Source organism: Microchirus variegatus (genome assembly GCF_963457635.1).
Source record: "Microchirus variegatus genome assembly, chromosome: 4".
NCBI classification, from domain to species: Eukaryota; Metazoa; Chordata; class Actinopteri; order Pleuronectiformes; family Soleidae; genus Microchirus; species Microchirus variegatus.
The window spans coordinates 25,558,838-25,581,324 of record NC_139805.1 but is presented as its reverse complement, the minus strand read 5'-3'; the positions used below and the strand labels follow the sequence as shown (position 1 = coordinate 25,581,324).

At 40.3% G+C, this 22,487-nt stretch overlaps 2 protein-coding genes across 2 annotated transcripts in view; both read left to right on the top strand.

The window, feature by feature from the left end:
* The window catches only part of farp2 (FERM, RhoGEF and pleckstrin domain protein 2), a 40,371-nt gene extending 29,986 nt beyond the window's left edge, over nt 1-10,385 (top strand). The window contains exons 14-27 of the mRNA XM_083888602.1: nt 682-866; nt 993-1,082; nt 1,337-1,470; nt 1,755-1,836; nt 1,916-2,153; nt 2,816-2,946; nt 3,027-3,095; nt 3,181-3,270; nt 4,360-4,442; nt 4,911-5,029; nt 6,296-6,438; nt 7,294-7,401; nt 8,252-8,403; nt 8,501-10,385. Of these exons, the coding sequence (XP_083744728.1) occupies nt 682-866; nt 993-1,082; nt 1,337-1,470; nt 1,755-1,836; nt 1,916-2,153; nt 2,816-2,946; nt 3,027-3,095; nt 3,181-3,270; nt 4,360-4,442; nt 4,911-5,029; nt 6,296-6,438; nt 7,294-7,401; nt 8,252-8,403; nt 8,501-8,612 (1,736 nt within the window). The 3' untranslated portion in view covers nt 8,613-10,385. The remainder of the gene's footprint in view (nt 1-681; nt 867-992; nt 1,083-1,336; nt 1,471-1,754; nt 1,837-1,915; nt 2,154-2,815; nt 2,947-3,026; nt 3,096-3,180; nt 3,271-4,359; nt 4,443-4,910; nt 5,030-6,295; nt 6,439-7,293; nt 7,402-8,251; nt 8,404-8,500) is intronic.
* A 2,072-nt stretch (nt 10,386-12,457) lies between these two features.
* boka (BCL2 family apoptosis regulator BOK a) lies at nt 12,458-20,670 on the top strand (the record flags this gene model as incomplete). The annotated part of the gene is made up of 6 exons (XM_083888144.1): nt 12,458-12,560; nt 12,721-12,785; nt 12,875-13,150; nt 14,588-14,716; nt 17,803-17,966; nt 20,545-20,670. Exons 3-6 carry the CDS (start codon nt 12,937-12,939, stop codon nt 20,668-20,670), a joined length of 633 nt encoding a protein of 210 aa, XP_083744270.1. The 5' UTR covers nt 12,458-12,560; nt 12,721-12,785; nt 12,875-12,936.
* Between the last annotated feature and the right edge of the window lie 1,817 nt (nt 20,671-22,487).

The following is a 22,487-nucleotide window of genomic DNA, read 5'->3' as shown; positions in this document are numbered from 1 at the left end:
GTTGCACTTGCCTCCAACTGTCTCACTGTAAATGATCTGAAACATTCTGAAAATGTTTGAAAGTAGTTGCTCGAAAAGTAAAGTTGATTCTTGAGTCTCTTCTTCTGGTCCTTTTAATGGTAACATTTTAGGATGAAGCCCCTCCCCCTTTTGGACTTTTGTTCCCCCCCCACCTATTTTTTGCGTTGCTTTGCGGTGTAGGCAGTCGTTGCTAATGCTGGAATACCAATGTTTCCACTAAAGGGATATATACATGCAGTTGTTTGGTAGAGCAGCCAGTAGTCTTAGAACTTGACTTGTGATTGGTCAAATCTGCGTTTCCACCAAGCATAAAAGTACAGTGCTTTTTGCCATTTTACCGCGATATGTTCTGGAACAGTAAACTGTAATCTGGCTTGGCTTGAGTTTCAACCATGATTGTTGCACCAGCTATGTGCATTTTCATTGCACATAGCTCCTCATTAAATTCCCAAAAAAACTCAAAAGTGTCAGCCAGTCAACAGATTACAGTGTGTTTAGCTCCACCCTTTAAGTGCTAAACCACTGTGCTAGCTATATAGAACTATGTCCCCTCCCCCAACTTCAACAAATGATTTATAAAGGTTTTGGTTGCTACCGATCTGCTAATGCATAGCAAAAGTAGTTAAATGTGACTAAATTCCGGTTGTCCGTCCTCCACAGATCCAGTGGTGGACAGCCCTCAGCTCTCGCCCTTCAACTCCAAGGATCCTCTCTGCCTGTCGCCTGCCTTCCAGCTGTCGACCCTCAGCCTGCCGGGTCACGCGCCGTCGCCCCTGCAAAGCCCCATCCTGAGTGAGGTGGGCAGCAGTGCCAGGCTAGAGGAGGAAGAGGAGGGCAGGAGGAAGGTACACTGCTCACATGCCACCCTTCCACCCCCCTTCTCCTGCCCAGTTAAAGTCAAATGTGCAGGATATTTCCAAGTTGTTCACAAACCGAGGGGTAAATTAGTGTTGTTATTTTATCTGTTTCAGCGCTATCCTACCGACAAGGCCTACTTCATTGCCAAAGAGATTCTGACCACAGAGAGAACATACTTGAAAGACCTTGAGGTCATCACAGTGGTAAGTCGATCTTTCTATTCACTTTGTTGGGATTTACCAAGGCTGAAGTTTGAGATTCTCTTGCTAGTCTAAGTTCCAGATAATGTCCAACAGCAGGAGAAACTAAGATGATCTTCAGACTTAGTCTTGATCTAAATGCCTGGACATTATTAGGATTTCACCTCTGAAAACCGTTCATTTTGATGATCAAGATATAGCGGACCCATTGACTGCAGATGTTTTCCTGGACATGTAAATCATATTTGTTTGTCCAGTGGTTCCGAAGTGCTGTGATCAAAGAAAACGCCATGCCCGAAGGCCTGATGACCCTCCTCTTCTCCAACATCGACCCTATCTACGAGTTCCACCGAGGCTTCCTCAAGGAGTTGGACCAGAGGCTGGCTCTCTGGTAGGTGACCTCACATACAATATACATACATGTACATAGTGTGTATGTACGTCTATATACATGTGTTCATAATAATCTAATGAATGTAATGGGTTTTACATAGGAGAGGTTTTCACAACTTTCAAGTTTAGCTTACAGCTAACTACTGAAGATGACTATGATCTGGATGACTGAGAAACTTCACATACATGTCACTTTTAAAATGTTGTTCTGTTTGCTTTAAAAGAACAAAATGATGGTTTACTTTCCAACACTTTACATTGTGGAATACAAAACTTCCGCAGGGAGGGACGCTCGAACGCTCATGCCAAAGGCGACTACCAGAGGATCGGTGATGTGATGCTGAGGAACATGTGCGCTCTGAAGGTGATTTCTAGCTCATCAACCATCCCCTCACAAGTTTGACCCGGTGTTGTGTAACGGATTTCGTGGTCGTCTTCCGCAGGAGTTTACCGGCTTCCTGCAGAAGCACGACGAGGTGTTGACGGAGTTGGAGAAGGCCACCAGGAGACTGAAGAAGCTGGAGACGGTCTACAAAGAGTTTGAGCTGCAGAAGGTCTGTTACCTGCCGCTCAACACGTTCCTGCTCAAACCGATCCAGCGCCTCATGCACTACAAACTCATCCTGGAGAGACTGTGCAAACATTACTCGCCCACTCACCGTGATCATGACGACTGCAAGAGTGAGTTCTCCTTTTACTGCTGTTACTGATGATGAGTATTAACCAGCTAAACTAAGGCTGTTAAAGTAAGACTGCTAGCATCAGAAGGCTTAACTAAGACTGCTATAGCACGACTACTAAACTAAGACTGCTATAGTAAGACTGCTAAGACTGCTAAACTAAGACTGTTATAGTAAGACTGCTAGCATCAGAAGGCTTAAGTAAGATTGCTAAAGTAATGTTCTGGAATTTCCATACTCTAAGCAACATCATCAACATGGGATTCCAAGATAGCCGCCGCCAAAAACTGCTACCTTTACTGCTAATAGCACTTAAGTCGTATCTGTTTCACAGTAATTCAGTTGTACACATAATATTGTTTCATTTGTAACCATAGACTACGCTGTTTTGTGTGTGCAAAATACCATGTTAGCGTTGTTGTTGACTCACATTGCTAGAGGTTGGCAAGATGCACAGTATCGTCTAAAATAATATGATTGTTGTTTGAAACTGAAGTGAACTGTTATGTTGTATTGTTTCCTGTTTGCTCATTTTTCTTCTGACAATATCCCTCAAATCGCACTCTAAAATCAGTATATCATATATCAGAAACCTAGAAGCCCTAAAAATACTATGTATTCAAACTATTTTGACCTCTAATCATTTTTCCTGTTTTTACACAGAGGCTCTGAAGGAAGTAGCTGACATCGCCACTCAGCTCCAGAGCAGCCTGATCCGACTGGAGAATTTCCAGAAGCTGACAGAGCTGCAGAGAGACCTGATCGGGATAGAGAACCTGACAGCACCAGGCAGAGTGAGTGCAGTGACACAGAGAGTAGAGTAGAGGGCGCTGGGGATCCAACAATGTTGACTTTTTCCTCTTTTTGTTTGCAGGAGTTCATACGAGAGGGATGTCTGTACAAGCTGACTAAGAAAGGGCTGCAGCAGAGGATGTTTTTCCTGGTTGGTGCACAAACACCATCAGATTCATCAGTTCCAAACTGTGATTCAGTAAATAATTCCTCCGCTTGTCTGTTGTCTGTTCCAGTTCTCCGACATGCTCCTCTACACCAGTAAAGGTGTCACAGCAACCAATCAGTTCAAAGTGCACGGACAGCTGCCTCTTCACGGCATGATTGTGAGTATTCAGACTCTCTGCACCAGTTTATCCCGACTCTGAGGACTTTATTAGACGTCGAGTGATGACACAAGAGCCTGATCCATGTATCTGTGGGTGTCCATATCGATAATTATAACAAGATTGACATCCAGAGATCCAATTTGTTTGCGTTTTGAGCTTTTTTAAGGTGAAGAAAATGGTGAAAAGGGTTAAAAAAAATAGTTTTCCAGAAACAAATTAGAGACTCAAGCTTTAATTGTTGTTATAATGAAGTACGTCTCAGCTTTATATTAATATACAGAGATAAATGTGATATTGAAAGATTGCCCATCCTTATAAAAGCTCATGTTACAGTAAATAGTAAAAATTGTTTTATTAAATTATTATTTTTAAAAGACACACATTTTATGTTATCTTCACGTTCTACATAGATTTGTTTTTGCATATTACTGACAGTTCTTTCTATTTATATGGATTTTATTGTTAACCTCAGTTTAATTTCTTTGTCATAGGGATTCATTTTCTAAATCTATCAATTATTGACTTTCTAATCCTGGTATTGATAAAGGCTCCAGACATGCACATGGACCAGGCTCTGGTTAATGCAGTATGAGCGGATGATTGTAGCTTTATAGTGTCTGTAAAGAAAGGAGGAGGGGCTTGGTCTCCTGACTTTAACATGTCTCTGCTTCACTCCTGGCTGCAGCTCATTGTGCTGGACGCACCGGTAAGTTTCTCTGAGCTCTGCCAGCTCGGACCGTACCAAAAACCCTGACCCTTCCTGTCCCCTGTCCATGTAGACAAATCACCAGTGAAAACGCACCCAATACGCTCAGTGCTCAACACAACGTGGAGCTATTTATCCAGTAATATATGGACATATGAAAAGATGAAAATATAAATATGGAAAACCCTGGCTTTAACACCTTTTGTAGATGCTTCAGTAGAAACTATGTGGCAGATGAACGACAGGCATCGAGAACGTGTTCCCTGACTCCTCTCCCCTGTTTTTCGTCAGATGATTCCTCATAATAACCGGCATAAACACACAGTTGATCCGATCACCTCCTCCTCACCACACCTGTGATTTCCCTGTTTTGTCTGTAGGTTGAGGAAAGTGAGAATGAGTGGTCTGTCCCCCACTGCTTCACCATCTACTCTGCTCAGAGAACCATCGTCGTGTCTGCCAGGTACGTCAAATATAAATATAAATTCCCGCGCTGCATAGAGGAAGTGATTTGTTTTTATGTTAAGAGGAAACAGATGAGGAGTATGTCTGATAGCATCCAAGTGAAGGAGTCAATTCTACCGTTTAAAGAATAGGGTGACCGTATGAATCAAACTTGTCACCGCCCGCCCATGCGCCGGATGCTGTATACACACAAAGCTCCCTAGGTCAGGTCTGATAGTTTTGCTTGACAGAGTCTGTTTTCAGATAAATGAAGATGGCATTAAATAAAATGTCATCGTTTCTGTTCATGTGGACCAAACGGCAACAACAACAAAATAAACAACACAAGTTACACAATGCAGCTTTAATATCAGAGGAAAGCTAGCTAAATTTTTTTATTTATTCTGATAATTTTTTAGGAATAAAAGTTTGACTTCTTCTTCTTTTGACGACTGACTTGCTGTGCTTTTTTGTTTCTTGTTTTCAGCTCCAAAGTGGAGATGGGGAAGTGGATCGAGGATCTGAACCTGGCTATCGACTTGGCCAAGAAGTCTAGCGAAAAGTCCAGCATCTTCCTGGACGCCGGACTCGGCGATCACTCCAATCGTAAGATTAAACCTTCAGTGTCTTGTGTGTGAACGTAGAATCATCCGTGTCAGCGTGGTGTGTTTTCTTTCCTCAGCTGACAAAAGGACAAATCATTTGTTTTCCTTCTGACAGAGAAAACATCCTCACGTGTAGTTAATCCCTTTCATCCACACTACTTCCTGTCCCGCTTCCTTCCCTTCCTTCCTCCCTCCCTCCCTCCCTCCCTCAGGCTCGTCTGATGAGGTTTCTCTGGAGCAGGAGTCGGAGGACGACATGAACTCGTCCCGGACGTCGCTGGACAAGCAGACGCACCATCGTGCAAACACAACCATGCACGTGTGCTGGCACCGCAACACCAGCGTTTCTATGTCAGATCACAGCCTGGCTGTGGAGGTATTCCTCACCCCTCTTCTTCCTCCTTCTCCCCCTCCTCATCGAGACACACTCAGGCCCAGTGGATTCAGTCATTTCTCTGGAGTCCGTCTTTGCCTTTCTGACCCTTTCCTTTCCACTAACGTTCCTCTTTTTTTCCTTCCTTGGTGACTGATGCTGCCTTCAAATGCACTTGCATGATTAAAGTCATGGTTCAGTTAGCGTACAGGCAACTGCGCTGTACGTTAGCATGCACAGGTTCAGTAAAACATGGCTGCTATAGCGTCAACCAGAGGTGGAAAGTAACTAAATACATTTACTCAAGTTACTGTATTGAATACTTTTTTGTGTATTTTGTATTTTTTAAGTACAATTTAAAATCAGGGTTTTGTATTTTACTTGAGTAAATATCGACTCAAGTATTGTACTTAGTTACTTTATAAATCCTATCCGTAACTGAGTAAAAATGTCAAGAAGCTATGTTGGCTAACAGATTAGCATGCTAGCAGCTGTTGACATAAATGGAGGAAATTGAAATGAAATTTCCTTAAGTATTATGATTTAAGAACCACAAAGAAAAAGTAAAATGACAATATATTAACTTAAATTTTAAGGGGTGACTTCATAGGGAATCATTTTGTGAATAAACGTGACAACACAACCACATTTGAAGGCAGCATGTTAGCATTTTGTGTTCTTGCTACCGTCTCTGGACTTTGAATAATGTGCATGTAAGTGAGTTTTCTTCTTTTTCTAACACTAACGTTTTCACTTCACAGACCTGGAGAATTTCCTAACTGGTTCTTCTTTCCCTCCTTTTCCTCACTCACAGCTAACATGCTAACACTTTCTCTTCACCTTCTCTTCCTCCTCCTCCTCCTCCTCCTCCTCCTCGTCTCTCTGCCCTCTCAGTCTTCACCTCTTCTCCGGCCATCTCACCGGAGCTTCCCCCTCGCTATCTGCTCGGCCAAGCCCAGAGACCAAACACCATCACTCACGTTTGCTGGTACCGAAACCAGAACCTGTCGCTCACTGATTACCTGCGCATGAACCAGGTACTAGAGTCACGGGCTAAAAGCAGGAAGTGGGATCAACAGAAATTGAAAACAGTTTTTTAAAATCATTCGTTTTTAACCTAAAAATTACGATATGTTATTTTCTAGTCCATGACGTCTGCCATGTTTGTTTTGCAGAAGGTTGTAATAAGCACCTTCACCCCTAGATTTCACTAAATACCACATAGTGGTTCTCAATTAAAGTGGGAAAAAATGATTTTACACATTATATGTATGAAAATTTTCAAAAAATTGGCTTCAGTTCAAATCATAACATTTTCACATAACAGTGTAGGGAAAGAAACATACTTTATTGTATTTTATTTTGTTAAATGCATTGTGGTGCAGTATATACACGATATCAAGTTATTTTTCTTTGCTCACTGTGCTTGGCATAATTTGATTCTATAGCAAAATCAAACACTATGATTATTTATACAAATAATAATGTTAAATTTGTCCCTGTATTATTTTGAAAATAAAATATTGAATAAAATAAATAGTCTACCAGTGCTAGTGAATTATTGACCAGTAACATTAAAAATAAGTTGCCTAGCCCAGCTTTAACGGAGCGTTTATTAAGATTTTTGTTTTTTACTATACTTTAATGCTTAGAAAAATAGTTGATGCACATAAGTACAAAAGGTCAATGTATTTTTTATTTACACGTAAACAATAAAGACAGGCGAGGTGTTTTGGTGAGATGGACTAAAAGAAGCATGATAAATAACGGGTGTTATTATTAACACGTATATGCAGAACAACCAGTCACAGGTACACTGATTTGTCATGAATGCATGAACATGGATTACAGTGGGTTTTAACCATCGTCTTCTGTTCCGTCCTCGTCTGTAGAACCAGCTCTCTGGTTACCTGCTGAGGAAGTTCAAGAACAGTAACGGCTGGCAGAAACTCTGGGTCGTGTTCACCAACTTCTGCCTGTTCTTCTACAAGACTCACCAGGTTCGTCTCCACGTGCTGCGATCTGTGAAAACAACATGAGTCACTGAGGCTTCACACACATAATCAACACATTCTCATGAAAACAGCACCACAACTTTGTTTTTAACTTAAAAGCTTCTAAGTCGCTTATGGTGCTGGATACCGATAATGTATCTGTCATGACTTCCTGGTTTTAAAGGATGTTGCATTGATAATTATCATATTTATTCTATTGAATACATTTTTTAAATTTAATATTATGTATATTGATTTAAAAAAATACATGGAATGGACAAAATTACATATAAAAAAAAGTTAATAATTATGCGTTTGTCTATATTTATAGACAATTTCATAGTTTCTAATACTGTATGTACAGATATCCTTTATTTAGTACAGTACAGGTATTGTCTGAAATGTAAGGTTATTACTGAATTTTAACATCATTGAAATTGTTCCAACGTCCCAAAATTACATTAAAAAAATGTAGGACAGCCTCTCCTGACCTGTTCTAAACCATTTAACTCTGCCACCAAAGTCCATTGGAGAAAACGCAGATTTTCTAATCACAGCAAAATGGAGTTGTTGATCCACTGCTGCCTCCAATAGTAAGTTTAATGTGTTATTTTGTGCAATTTATGTTTGAAATATGTTGTTCGGATTTAATAAATTGACATAGATTTACCAAATGAGGCAGCAGTAGACCAGCAGCTCCTGTTTCCCTGTGAGCTAAAATCAGTGATTTTCTCTATGGGATTTGGTGCAGGAGGATGAGACGTTTACAAATGTAGGTTTTTCAGCCAGAAAAGACTAATGACAATTTTTAAGCATATTCTTATGTAGCCTGAGAGGAAATGTTTATACATTACAGGACGACTTCCCACTGGCAAGTCTCCCTCTGCTGGGCTACACGGTCAGCACCCCCGAGGAGTCCGACAGCATCCACAAGGAGTACGTCTTCAAGCTGCAGTTCAAGTCGCACGTTTACTTCTTCCGTGCAGAGAGCGAGTACACCTTCGAAAGGTACGACGATGTCGCCGCAGCCTCCAATCAGTCACACTTAGTATGTGTCACGTGTTCTGACGTCTGTCCTTCTGTCTGTCTATCTGGCTGTCCACAGATGGATGGAGGTGATCAAGAGTGCAGCCAGCACCACAGGCCGGATGAGCCTGCTCTTACCTAAAGAAGGAGGAGGAGGAGGAGAAAGTCTTGTGGAGATGAATGGAAAATGAGTGGAATGCCGTGTTTGTGTGTGAGTGTGGGTGTGTGTGTGTGTGTGTGTGTGTGTGTGTGAGGCTGGGCCTCGACGACATTGCAGAAAACCCATTATAGTCCCCTTACGTTTCAAAGTAGCAAGAGAAATGAACATGTGACGTTAACATCGACAGAGACTGAGCGACACCGACTGCCGGTTTTAACCCGTTAACGTGTCTCCGCTTCTCTAAAGGTGTTTTTGTTTCATTGATTTAAGGGCGTAAATGACGCGTTTGCTCCACTATACAGGATGTAATGAAATGAAAGGGAGTCTTGTACATTACTTTTTTTTTATCTCGCATGTATAGCTTCTTCTTCATAGAGACTGATGCTCCAGGAAATGGGACCAAAACTGACAACAAAGACGAAGAAGAAGGCTGAAATTCAGTTTTCTCTTTTTGAAGGATTTTTCTGATTTGGCCTGAAGCTTTTTCATCTTCACGCAGCTTTTGTGCGACAGGAAAATACGTCAAACAGTATGTGGAAAATGATGGAAAGGGATAGTGTGTGCTCTCTCCACTGTTGGAGAGCCAGAGGTGTGTGTGTGTGTGTGTGTGTGTGTCTGTGTGCGTGAGAAGAGGGGAGATGAACAGAAAGTAAATGAAATGTTGAAACAAGATTGAGACGAGAAGTTGTTTTCTGGGAGATTATCTGGGAGTTCATGCTGAGTCACACATTCACTTCAGGTCAGGATTTGGGTGAGGTACTGAGGCCTAGTTTGAACCAGCCTGAGACGTGGACGCTCGCGCTCGATAAAGACATGGCTGCTAGCCGGGGGGGGATATAATCCACACCTCATAAAAATGTTCTCACTCTTAAGCCCACGATATATTAAGAATATGTTCAGCACTATCTCTCGCTGTTAAGCAACCTTTTCTGGCAGGAAAGTGACATTTGTCTCACCCTTGAACACTCCCCACGCCGAAGTCCAAGTACACAGGAGCTGTTCATCCACTGCACCCTCCATCATGAACTCCATGTGTTTTATTTTGTGACTTTTTTGGGTGTTTGAAATCCTTTACTTGACACAAACTGAGGCAGAAGTAGAACCTGCAGCCTCTGTGTGTCCTCTATGGAGATTAACAAACTTCAGTTTCCCAGCAGGAAATTGCAGTTTAACGGTGATATAAAGCACTGACCATGTTCATAACATATATTTTACAGAGTGAGTCAGCACCTCATACAACCACACACAAAACAAACCCTATATTATCACTTAGTTTAAGCATCAGTTTGTATGAACTGTAGAAGAAGAAGGTTGTTTTTGTTTCTGCTTGGTTCTCCTGATTTAGTTTCAGCATCTTTGGTGCTACTTTAATATTAAGAATTTTTTTTTCCTGTATTATTCTTCATACCAATAATAAGAGGAGATGATGCTGTTCAGTGGTGACTGTGGACGAGTCGCAGGAACCGACTTTGAACGACTCATTACGTCGTCATGCATTAGACGAAAGGGAGCCACAGTGTGTGGGAGACATGGAGGACACTTACTGTTATTTAGTGCCCTACATGCAACCATGGTATTAATTGGTATATACTTTTATGAAGACTGGAACTTGTACTCTTGTGTGTGTGTGTGTGTGCTAGTGTGTGTGTGTGTGTGTGTGCAGAAATGTCAGCTGTGTCGTCCCACCTGCACCGTATCTCTGACGTCTGAAGCTCTGTGTGTGTTTGAGAGTGTGTGAGTGTGTGTCGCAAAGGTCACATATGTTTCTCCTATTTATTGTGTAGCATGTCGTCCTCCTGGAAGCTCTCGTGTAGTCTTCATGTTATATCACTGAGAAACCTAACGAATAAAAGATCATTTCAAGCACTTTCGGTGTCTTTTTCCGCTGATGCTGCTGTGTTTTTAGTGGTGTGTTTGGATTTTTATTACACATTTCAGACGGCTCTGTATATTTGTATTTGTCCAATTTACCCACCAGGTTGAACTTATTAAATATATGTATATATACTATGTGTATATGTGAGTGTATATATACATATGTATGTATATGTGTATATACATATATGTATATATGTGTATACACGTGTGTATATGTACATGTGTGTGTATGTGTATATATATACATGTGTGTATATATACATGTGTGTATATATACATGTGTATATATGCACATATGTATATATACATATGTGTGTATATATACATGTGTATATATGCACATATGTGTGTATATATACATGTGTATATATGCACATATGTGTGTATATATACATGTGTATATATGCACATATGTGTGTATATATGCACATATGTGTGTATATATACATGTGTATATATGCACATATGTGTGTATATATGCAGATATGTGTGTATATATGCATATGTGTGTATATATGCATATGTGTGTATATATGCATATGTGTGTATATATGCATATGTGTGTATATATGCATATGTGTGTATATATGCATATGTGTGTATATATGCATATGTGTGTATATATGCATATGTGTGTATATATGCATCTATGTGTGTGTATATATGCATCTATGTGTGTGTATATATGCATCTATGTGTGTGTATATATGCATCTATGTGTGTGTATATATGCATCTATGTGTGTGTATATATGCATCTATGTGTGTGTATATATGCATCTATGTGTGTGTATATATGCATCTATGTGTGTGTGTATATATACATTTATGCATATGTGTGTATGTATGCATATGTGTATATATATACACGTGTGTATATATATACATATGTGTGAATATGTATACGTGTTTATATATGTATGTGTATGTATATATACACACATACTTATATACACGTATATGTATATGTGTGTATATATTTACGCACATATACATATATACACATACATATACACACACACATATATATATATATATATGTATGTATGTATAAGATATAAGCAGTTGTTTCTTTATCAAACTTTTAGTGTCCACATTTCCTCAGTGTTGTTGTAACTTTAACTTAAAAAAAAAAAACATGGTGCACATGAGGTTTTGCAAGTTGTTTTCAAATCCCAGCACGACCGCAGACATTAATAATGCGAGGACACGCCTCCTCCTCCACGCCCTGACAATCTCATTTCAACGGTAGACGCGGATTATTGGCACTCGTGGGGAAGCCGCTCCACCCTTGAGTTCACGGTGTTCATACTTGCCTGAGGAATGCCCTGTTTTGTTTGCGACTGCTGAACTCGCTTAATATTCTAAAGCCTCCCCAGTGTTTTATCTCCTGCCATGACCTACAACTCATCAGACTTGTTTTTCTTTGCCGCACAAACCTTTTTGATCTCATAAACTTCATGAACAATTAATGCACACATGGACTCAATATTAGATAGAGGGTATAGATAGAGACAGTGTGGCCAAATTCTGCTTAGGGCCCCGTACAGGTTTGCGCCGGCCCTGATAGATAAATAAATACAAACCATATGTTGTAATTTCTTTTAGAGATTTCAGTTTCTCATTATGAAAAATGACATCATCATTTGACTGAAACTGTAAATAAGGGGGAGTTTCTGTGCGTCAAATAAATAAATAAAAATAATGAGTCTCACACTGTCATAATGATTTACTGTTTTATTTTTCACAAACTTCCTGTGAGTTGAAGGATGGCTGTGAGTTCAGACTTGTTGGGCTGTTTTTTATTATTAGTTTGCACACACACACACACACACACACTAACATAAGTCATAAACCACAGTAATGTGAGAATGTGTGTGTAAATTGGGGATGGAGGGGGGCGGGGCTTGTGTTGCTCTCCTGCTTATCTCCGCCCACCTTTGGACTCCACAATAAAGTGCCCTTAGAAGGAAAGCCTGCTGTCACACATACAGTAAACTTTTCTTTCTTCTTTTTCTTTTCTTTTTTTTTTATTATTCTGCAGTAAATCTTCTCCTGAGTGAAGCTGCAGGATCACACGCTTTAATCCACTTTAATCCAGAGTAAGTGCAACATTCAATATAAGTGCTTTGTGTCTCACTATATGGATTCTTATATGTCATATGTGTCAAACTTTTCTCTCTCCTTAAAACCTGCAGCTTTGCACTCTCACTCTTATTATAACACAATGTGCACTCACTATAATCCGGGTCTGTGTTGCAGGATAATCTCCAGAAGTGACTCCTCTCTCTGCTGCTGTTGGTGGAGGAGGAGAAGCAGCGCTGCTGGTGGTGGCTGTTGTTGTTGTTGTTGTTGTTGTTGTTGTTGTTGTTGTTGTTGTTGTTGTTGATGATGACCGTCCGTGCGTCCCCGGCAGCGGTGGCCGCGCTCTGAGGCGCTGGAGCCGGCGGAGTTGAGCTGCCTGCGCGTAACCGCGGTATGGAGATGTTGCGCCGCTCCTCTGTGTTTGCCGCTGAAGTCTTCGACCGCTCACCCAACGACAAGGAGCTGGTGTCCCAGGGCAAAGCGCTGTGCAGGGACTACATCCATTCCAGGCTGAACCGTGCCGGGATAGGCTGGTCCAACCCGGAGCACGGGCTGGCTGCGTCCGGAGGAACATTAGGGGAGATATCGTCCGTTCTGCTGTGGCTGGGTGAGCCTTACTTAATTAATCTATTTAACTTTATTAACACTGTAGACCCGGATTAAGAATATTCATATGGAGAATATATATATATATTTTTTATTTATACTGAGCAGTGAACCCTAATAAATACTCAGAAATTATTTTTGAATGAACATCATGAAAATATTTGTACAGTCTAATCTGGTCGTGATAATATGTAAGGACCTACTTTTCTGGGACACTTTGTTATTGTGACCAGTCCACGCCACCGCACCTGTGCAATAATCACCCTCTTTAATCAGCATCTTGATATGATGATATGAGAAATAACCAGCCCTTCCCCTGGGATACCGCTGTAGAATGGCACAGTGTTAAGGTCAGGGTAGAGCTAGACAGAGCTGCTGGATGTCCTCCTTTGTTGTCTGTTGTGTCAGGTCCAATGTCATCCTTTGCTGTTATCGCACCAGTGCAACGTCACAATACAAAGATAAAGGTACTATTCTCAGTCAAAACACAAGTCAAACCGTACTAAACACCTAATTGGTTGATTGAGAAAATAATTGATCGATTAATCAATTACTAACTAACTGAATGAATCAGTTAAACATGGAAAACAATATCACTGAATGTACAGTTCTCTGGTTCCGGGGGTTGGAGTTAACTGGTTGAACTTGTGACGTCTCCACAGTCCAGACCATGACCCTTTCTGATTTTGTCACTCACTGAAACATGTTGTGGGATTAACTTCACTAAAAGACTTTGAAGCGATTCCAGGGAATCCCCTGCAAAAACAAAGGGACACAGCTTCATCTCAGACGCTGTTTCCTGTTTGGATATTTGCCCACTATGAGCACTGAGGTTTCACTCTACTGTCACTGGAAACTCAAATTGATGACAAAACTTTGAAAAATGCTTGTGCTGATTTATAATGGAAATGTTTGGCAGATGTGTGGGTTGAGATGATTTAAAATTAGTTTTAAAACCTTGTGGCCAAAACTGTCTGAGCCCAAAATTTGTTACATTTGTAATTTGTTCCTTTCAAAGTTTTCTGAGCGACTGAATAAAGTTCTACAGCTCACAAATGAAAAGTCAATTCATTTCAGAAAGTGCACATTCCCCATTTATTACTAATCGTTAGCTATAGCGCAAAACGCATAAAGCCTGATAACAGGGAAAAATTACGCCATTAGCATTTCATTCATTAATTTTGTTGTTTTTAAAAACATGTATTCACCTAAATCTCAATTTAAAGTTCTAAAATGAAATTTCTTCACATTTGGTTGGGCACCCCACAAAAAATCATCATTCCCATGTTTGGGTCCCAACCCAGTCTTTGGGAACCACTGATATAGCAGGTGTAAATGTAATCTTTTGACCACAATGGTCCTGGATGTACTCCACCTTTCCCCTTATGTCAGCTGGGATCAATGAGTTATTGTTTGACATTGTTTTTGTTGTGTCCAGGTGACGAGTTGGAGTACCTCAGACCCAATGTTTACCGTAACGTAGCGCGACAGTTGAACATCACCGTGGCATCAGAGGGTGTGGTGTCTGATGCCTTCCTGGCTGTGGCTGCAGACATTTTCTCAACAGGTGAGTCCGAATAATTGCTATGTTTCCATCATGGTTTGGTTTGGTTTGGTTTGGTACAGTACAGTATAGTAGGGTACGGTTTGGAATCCTAAAGCCCTGGGTCAGGCTTACATTTGGACTGAGAACAGAACCCGGGGTGTGGGCTGTGCCCAATGACCGCGTAGCGTGAGGTGCGACGACAATGAATCGGTTTGTGGCTTGTATTAGATAGATAGATAGATAGATAGATAGATAGATAGATAGATAGATAGATAGATAGATAGATAGATAGATAGATAGATAGATAGATAGATAGATAGATAGATAGATAGATAGATAGATAGATAGATAGATAGATAGATAGATAGATAGATAGATAGATAGATTACCAAAACCATTTTTCTTTGGTACTCAAAAGGAAGGGTACCAAAGCATCTAGCAGTTACTGTGCTATACCAAACCAAACGTTCCACTCAGTAGAAACACAGCAAGCCTGCATCACGAGACCTAACTCCACTGCTTTTTTTTTATCTGGTTCATCTCTGACCCTCACAAACTCTGGCTTAAAAAGTAAAGGGTTTGTCCTTTTAGGGAAGTTCCTTTTTTTAGAAGCAGGATATACAGACCTCAAGACAAAGAGAACTTATGTCACTATTCCTATGAATGGTTATTCTGTAAATGGCAGTACACCTGATATGAGAATGATTTCTGTCTAAATTTCCATGTAAACACTTGGTAAGATGTCTAACCACAGGCTTCTCCAGTTAATCATTATCCCCTCCCGGAAAGGAAACCCGGGGAAAGCATTCAGTCCATATTAGGTGAATGTGATTGTTACAGACAGTTTGGACCCCACCCATGCTGAGTTCAGTCATGAATCTCTGCTGGCTTAATCCTCGGGGAATGTTACAAAGCAAATGTGCTGCGAAGGTAATTAAGTGCGAAATGCAAACAGGATAAATCAGGTTAGGGCGGCTCTTTAAAAAAGACTGTTGTCTACTTCAGAACACGCTGCAATTTAGAAGTGTAAACATACTGTACCTCAATCCAAACATGGGGTTTTGTTCGGGGATTTACATATAAAATAGACTTTAAATATTGTCCTCAATGATAGCAGTCTGAGGCTAAGGAAAGCAACACTCTGATAAGTGCATTCACTGCTAAAACTAAGGGTCCTTATGAGGCTCTTATGTTATGGCCCCAAATGGTTGTTCACAAACTGACGGTCGACAGGGGAAGTCCTGGGCAGCAGCAGATAATGACCTCAGACTCTTCTGACGTACAGTGTATGAGCTCAGTGATGCTGCTTTAGCTGATTAAGTGCAGCTGAAACACCAGCCAAATGTGAGATTTTGTGCAGGAAAATGTCAGAAAAGGATTCCTGCAGACAAAAAAACAGATGTTACTGGGTGTTAAGCAGAAAGCTTTGTTTCAACCAGGCGGTACAGTTTGTACACTCTAATCTGACTGTTTCTACAGTGGGGTACACAATATACTGTACATGGTACACAGTGTGACTGCCAATAGATTAAAGGAAGAGGACACAGTAAACAATAAAGTCAAGTCCAATCACGTCACTTTTATTTATACAGCCCAACATCACAAAGACAGTTTATTGCCTTAAAGGGCTTTACAGACTGTGGAAAAAAAACTCAGAGAGGGCCAGAGAGGAGGGATCGCTCTCCAAGGACAAACATAGTAATAATAATAGTAAACAACAGAAGACATTTGGCTGTTTATCAAGCCTTGTTTTCTGTGCAGTCATCTCTGTGGTGCATGGAAGTGACAATTCTGTGTCAACCAGTCAACGGACTGCAGTGTGTCTCGCTTCACACTTTACATCCCTGTGCATGGCAGCGCATGTTTTACACTAGAAATGCAAATACTTGCATAATATACAAGCAAGGCAAGTTTATTTAACTCCAAGTGCTTTACAAGGGCATACTTAGGAAAACCACAGGATAAAAGCATGACATTAAAATGACCTAAATCAAAATAAAAGCAAGAAAATTACATTAAAATCAACATTAAAATTAAAATAGTCATTAACAGCATGAGAGCTAAAAGTGTGACTTGCCAATACAAAGTACATTTAAAAGACAAGAATGAGTTGATAACTGGCAGCATTTATCATGTATGTGCTGTCAAATTCCAGATTAAATCAGATTTAAGGGTAAATAAAACCCCCTCTTCTGAGACTAACACGGCTCAATGCCTGATTTTGACAAATGCCAGGGAGTGGGCTGAGAGCTGAGTGAGGGGAGCAGTGCATGGTGGTAAGGTAGTGAAGGTTTAGTGGTAAGGTAGTGAAATCTGACACTGGGTTACAGGTGAGTGAGGTGGAGAGAGAACGACAGCGAAGTGCCACCTCCGGCTTTTTTAAAGGGGGAGGAGTCTGGGACAACGAGCCTTGTGCTGGTTGGATAAGAGGGTGAAGAAAGTGATACAAGCGTGGATTAAGAAAGCCAATGGCGAAATGTGAGAAGCAGTAGATACACCTACTTTAATGTAAACTGTGAAGATTTGTGCACAATATTAGTAGATGCGTATATACACTGGTTAACACCTGAAATAAAGTGGCTTTAAGAGGAAGATGTTCTCCATTGTTGGGATTCCAGGAGTTAATCAGAGGACTGGTAGAGCTGAGGCTCAGTTTGTACCAGACAGTCTGTATAAACACTGCAGAAACAGCCTGAGGCTTTGCCTGTGGACAGTGTGGTGACAGAAGACTTAACTCAACACTTGGACTAAGTTGGAAGAATGATCTTCTCACTTATCAAGTGGAGCACGCTGCCTGCCTGCAGCTCCGTGCTTTGTGTTTGGATTTCCTTCTCTGTGGGTTGGACAGAGGCATGCAGGCCTTAACGCCTGGCTGCTGCTGCTGTTGCTGCGGTTTTCTGATTTGTTGATCTGTCTTTGGGGAACGCTGCTTACAGAGACGTTTTCTGCACTAAATCACACCTAATTCAACTATACTCAAACAGAGCATTTTTGTTCAGTCTGATCATGCATCAGACTTTAGGGTGTAATGTCTGGCCCTGCTAAATGTGGCCTCGTTTTAATCTACTTTGTCCTAACTGCTGTGTCCCTTGCTGTGTCCCTGTCAGGTATAACGTGGGGAAAGGTGGTGTCTTTGTACGCCGTGGCCGGGGCCTTGGCCGTGGACTGTGTCCGCCACGGTCACCCAGCCATGGTCCACACCATCGTCGACTGCATGGGCGAGTTTGTCCGCAAGAGTCTCACTTCCTGGTTAAAAAGAAGAGGTGGCTGGGTGAGAGGAAGTTTTGTTTGTTTGTTTGTTTGTTTTTACCTGTGATTACTTGTAGGTTCAGAGTACGTTTCACAGTTGAAAGTATTTAGAGAGTTATGTTTTAATTGATTTATTGTGACCTGAAAATCATGACCTGCTGTGTTTTGTTACCATACAATGAGATAGTTATGTTTATGTTTTCTTTAAAGGTGTGTACAACTTTTAACATTTATTGGTGAGGTTGCATGTTGCAGCTGAATATCCCTCACCTTGTAGAAGCTACGTAGCTTTCGGTTAGCATCAAAACTCAAAAGATCTTTAGTTTGTCTCATATAGATATAAAACAAGGAGTTTACACACATTTAAGTATAGTTATTTTATCTAAATAGACCTTGAAAAAAAGGATTTAGTTTATTGCTATATGGGTTGCTAGCCTATGCCACTGAATCCTACATACTGGTACTTTAAAATGATACATATCAGATTAGTTTTGATGAGAATGAAGAGGTGGTGAAATGTTTTCTCTCCATGTCTCTAATAGATAGACAGGTTCCATAATTATAGGTTAACATCAACTCTGAAACTTACTTCTGAGTATTTTATATATGACATATATATATATATGTGTGTGATAATGTAAAACTACAAAAAACTGGTGTAGGATTTGTCATTTATTCACACTCTTCAGGCAGTATGGTGACCAAAAACCCATGGAACTGCTGTGAATTATGATTGATTATGATTCCTGCATTGTGTGTAGCACTGGGTACAAAACTGGGAACTTTATTGGTAACAAATGAATTGCGTCCAAACCCTGATTCACTTTAAACAAAGGGAAAAAATAATGAGGGATTATCAAGAAATATCAGAAATACTTCAGTCTGTCCAGTAAGAGGCCAGTAACTCACAGCTTGAATAGTGACAGTAGTTTTGATGACAGGAAATATAATATTATTAAGTGATGTGATGAGAGGTTACATTTAGATGGACACATGAATGGGACACACTCCATCTGACAGAGGAGACATTTATTCTGGAGATTAAATCCTGCAGAAAAACAATCAAGTGAAACTTTTTGGCACAATAAGCAACAAGGCCCTGCAACGGGCCTCGGTGTGTGTGTGTGTGTGTGTGTGTGTGTGTGTGTGTGTGTGTGTGTGTGTGTGTGTGTGTGTGTGTGTGTGTGTGTGTGTGTGTGTGTGTGTGTGTGTGTGTGTGTGTGTGTGTGTGTGTGTGTGTGTGTGTGTGAGTGTGTGTGTGTGTTTGTGCTGGAAAGAGAGCAGCGACCTAACAAATGAACCCTCTTGTCCTCAGGAAACATGGCGGCACCCAAGTTGGCTTGGAGTGCTGAGAATAAGTGGAGTGTGAAAAATGAAGAGCAATGCATTGTATAACTGACCTCATGAGCACAAATGAGGGATTTGTTTTATTCTCACAGCTGCAGCTCAAAAACTCAAACTGGGAGAGAAAGAGAAACACTGACCTGACTGTGGGGGTTTTGCATTTTGTTTTGCTGCAGCCTTTTGCTAGAATCACTCTCTCCTCCTCACACCAAATTATTCCATAGAGAAAATCTCAGATTTTTCATCACAGCACGCAGGAGTTGTTGATCCACTGCTGCTATCATTAGCGATTTCACTCGTGTACCTAAGCGATGCAAACTCAGCAAACAAAGCAGCAGTAGACCAGCAGCTCCTGTGTCGCAGTGAGCTAAATATGCTTATTTGCTCCATGGAGTTTGGTGCAAATGTCAGTTTAGAGTCAGAAAATACTGTTTAACAGTGAGATATTCTTAAGATAGTGCACACTAAAGCTGGCCAAGACTTTATTAGGTGAGCTTTTCATTCAAAGGGATACGTCAGGTTTTTTGTACACATGAACACACACCAAAAAACATAAACTGTCCCTTTATCTTTTCCTACATATTTCACCAGCTCTGATTAACACCTCAGTAGAAGTTGATTTACATTATAATATAAAGGTTATTGACGAATTATTGATCAATAATGCCAAACATATTTAAAGGTGCATTATGTAATAAATCTAAAGCCAACAACAACAGTACAGACAAAATATTTGCATTAAAAAAAATATTTTGCAGACTGCAAATCATGTTTATGTTTTGAAATCATGTTTTGGCATGTGGCGCCACCTACCGCCGTCTACCAATCATTGCAGTCAGTAGAGTCTCAGCTGCCGAGCAACCACGGGTTGCCAGTTACGTCAGAAAACGAAACCTAAAAGACCTCGGTATTTTGAATTTGAATGTAGTAACCGTTTTTGGCCACATTCTTACATATGGCACCTTTAAGTCACCTACCCCAGCTTTAAGTCTAGATAAATGAGGTGGAAAATGAAAAATATTACAACAACAGGCTTGAAGCCTTAATGACATGATATAATGGTGTAATAGATGGTCGGAGAGAGATCACAGTGTGAGCCTTGGCTTTGCAGTGACGTAGTTGTGGTTATGTTTTCCATCCTTTCACTGCGTATTCTCAGAATATGGAGAAATCAGCAGCACTTGGTGTGTTGACTTTAGAACCTTCTCAGATTTTGCTGTACAGTGAGCTCCTGCTGTCCTCTCTGCTGTTCACAGGTGGACGTCACAAAGTGCGTGGTCAACACTGACCCCAGCTTCCACTCGCACTGGCTGGTGACCGCTGCCTGTGCTTTCGGACACTACGTGAAGGCCATCGTGTTATACCTGCTGAGAGATAGGTGAACGACGGAGAGACGCTGCACGCCACCGCCAACCGCTGCCCTGAAGCAGCAACCACTGCTTTGGATTATGTTTACACTCATTTGCACTGAGCCTTCATTGATGGACACATAATCCCTTAAACACAGACTGCCTTTCTTTTCCTCTCCTCCCACATGACTATTTATTATTATAATTATATGAATGTATGAAATCACTCATATTTTTAGTTGTCCCACAAACAGCAGCTTTTCATGCCTGTTTGTGTAGCGGTTTGCCCCCCCTAGTGGCGGAAATGGTAACTGCTTTTATTTTGGCACATACATGGATGATAGAGTAGGGCTGCAAAGGTTACTTGATGAATCATTATAATCGATGTATTAGTTTGAATGTAATTAGTTAAAATATTTTTAAAAATTGGTCAAGATTTTTCAAGATTTTTTAACATTTTATATTAAGAAAATAAACGCTAGATTTATTAATTTTATGAAAGTAATCGTGAATTGAAGTCCTAATGTAGACCATAGCTGTCAAACGCATGTTAGATTAATGGAAACTATATTTTCTTAATGCAGATATGTTTTGCCTACAACGATCCTGTCTGTTTCAGGGTTGTTGTTTTTTTGTTTTTTTTTTAATCATCACAATAGCTAGCATCTAGCAATAGCGACAAAGTCGGTTTAGAGAACATTGTTTTTAATTCAACAGTTTTGTGCATCATCGATCTTGTAATAAAGTTACTGTACAGACTCATATGTGATCAGAATAATCAGTGAATGGATGTAACACATTCAAACTGAGGTTCTATTTGTGTACAAATGTTTTAAAGGGATAGTTCGGGTGCTTTTAAGTGTTGAAACCTCGTATTTCAGACAGCTCTTTACACTCGATGAACTTGATGCTGCCCCGCTGTGATCCCATGTGTTTTGTTGTGATGGCAGACATGCACATTTAAAGTATGTTTCCTGTTAGTTTGAGCACTTTTAATAACATTTCAGTTTATATAAGAGTAAGATTTTTATTCCATGAATAATTTCACTTTGGTGTGGCATGTTTTTTCCTGATTTTGTGATCTTAAAAAAAATAAATGTAAAATGTTCACAAATCTGTGTATTCAACAGTGAAGTAGTTCACACACTCAGCTGGAATGTTCTTCCTGATTAATTATTACATAAAATGATAGAATGTTCTGAACAAGATGTATTGTGAACAAGCAAGGCAGGCAACTGCTTGGGGCCCAGAGCCGATAAGGGGCCCCAAGCACTCGACACTCGGAGCCTGAGGGCTGTTTTTACTGAAATGTGCAGTGACCAGCCGCCTCCCTGTCCCCCTTAAACAACAATGGCCGATTTGCCAATTATCGTTCTGCAAGTTGGAAAATGAAGAGGATTATTTACAGTGTAATGCATATCTTTTTTACTCAGTTTATATGTTTTTTTTCAGTTATTTACAGTATTTTATTTTTCTATATATTTATATTGTTTTATAATGTGGGTTCTTTACAGTGTAATGTATTTTTTTTACTAAGTTTATAGTTTTTTGAAAGCTATTTACAGTATTTTATTGTTCTTTAAATTTATATTTTCACATACTTTTTAATTACAACGTTTTTCATTCATTTTGAAAAAAGAAATATTTTGAACTCATGCATTTTTCGTTGGTGTCAGATTATTACATAATGGTGATGAACACTGGTTGGAAGGAAGGGCCCCCTGGGAATTTTTGCTTAGGGCCCCTACAGACTCTAGAATCGCCTCTGTCTGTGATGCACAAGTTGTTCAAATTTGCTGACAACACAAAAGCTGGGAAGTGCTGACTCAGCATTCCCAACTAGTAAATAG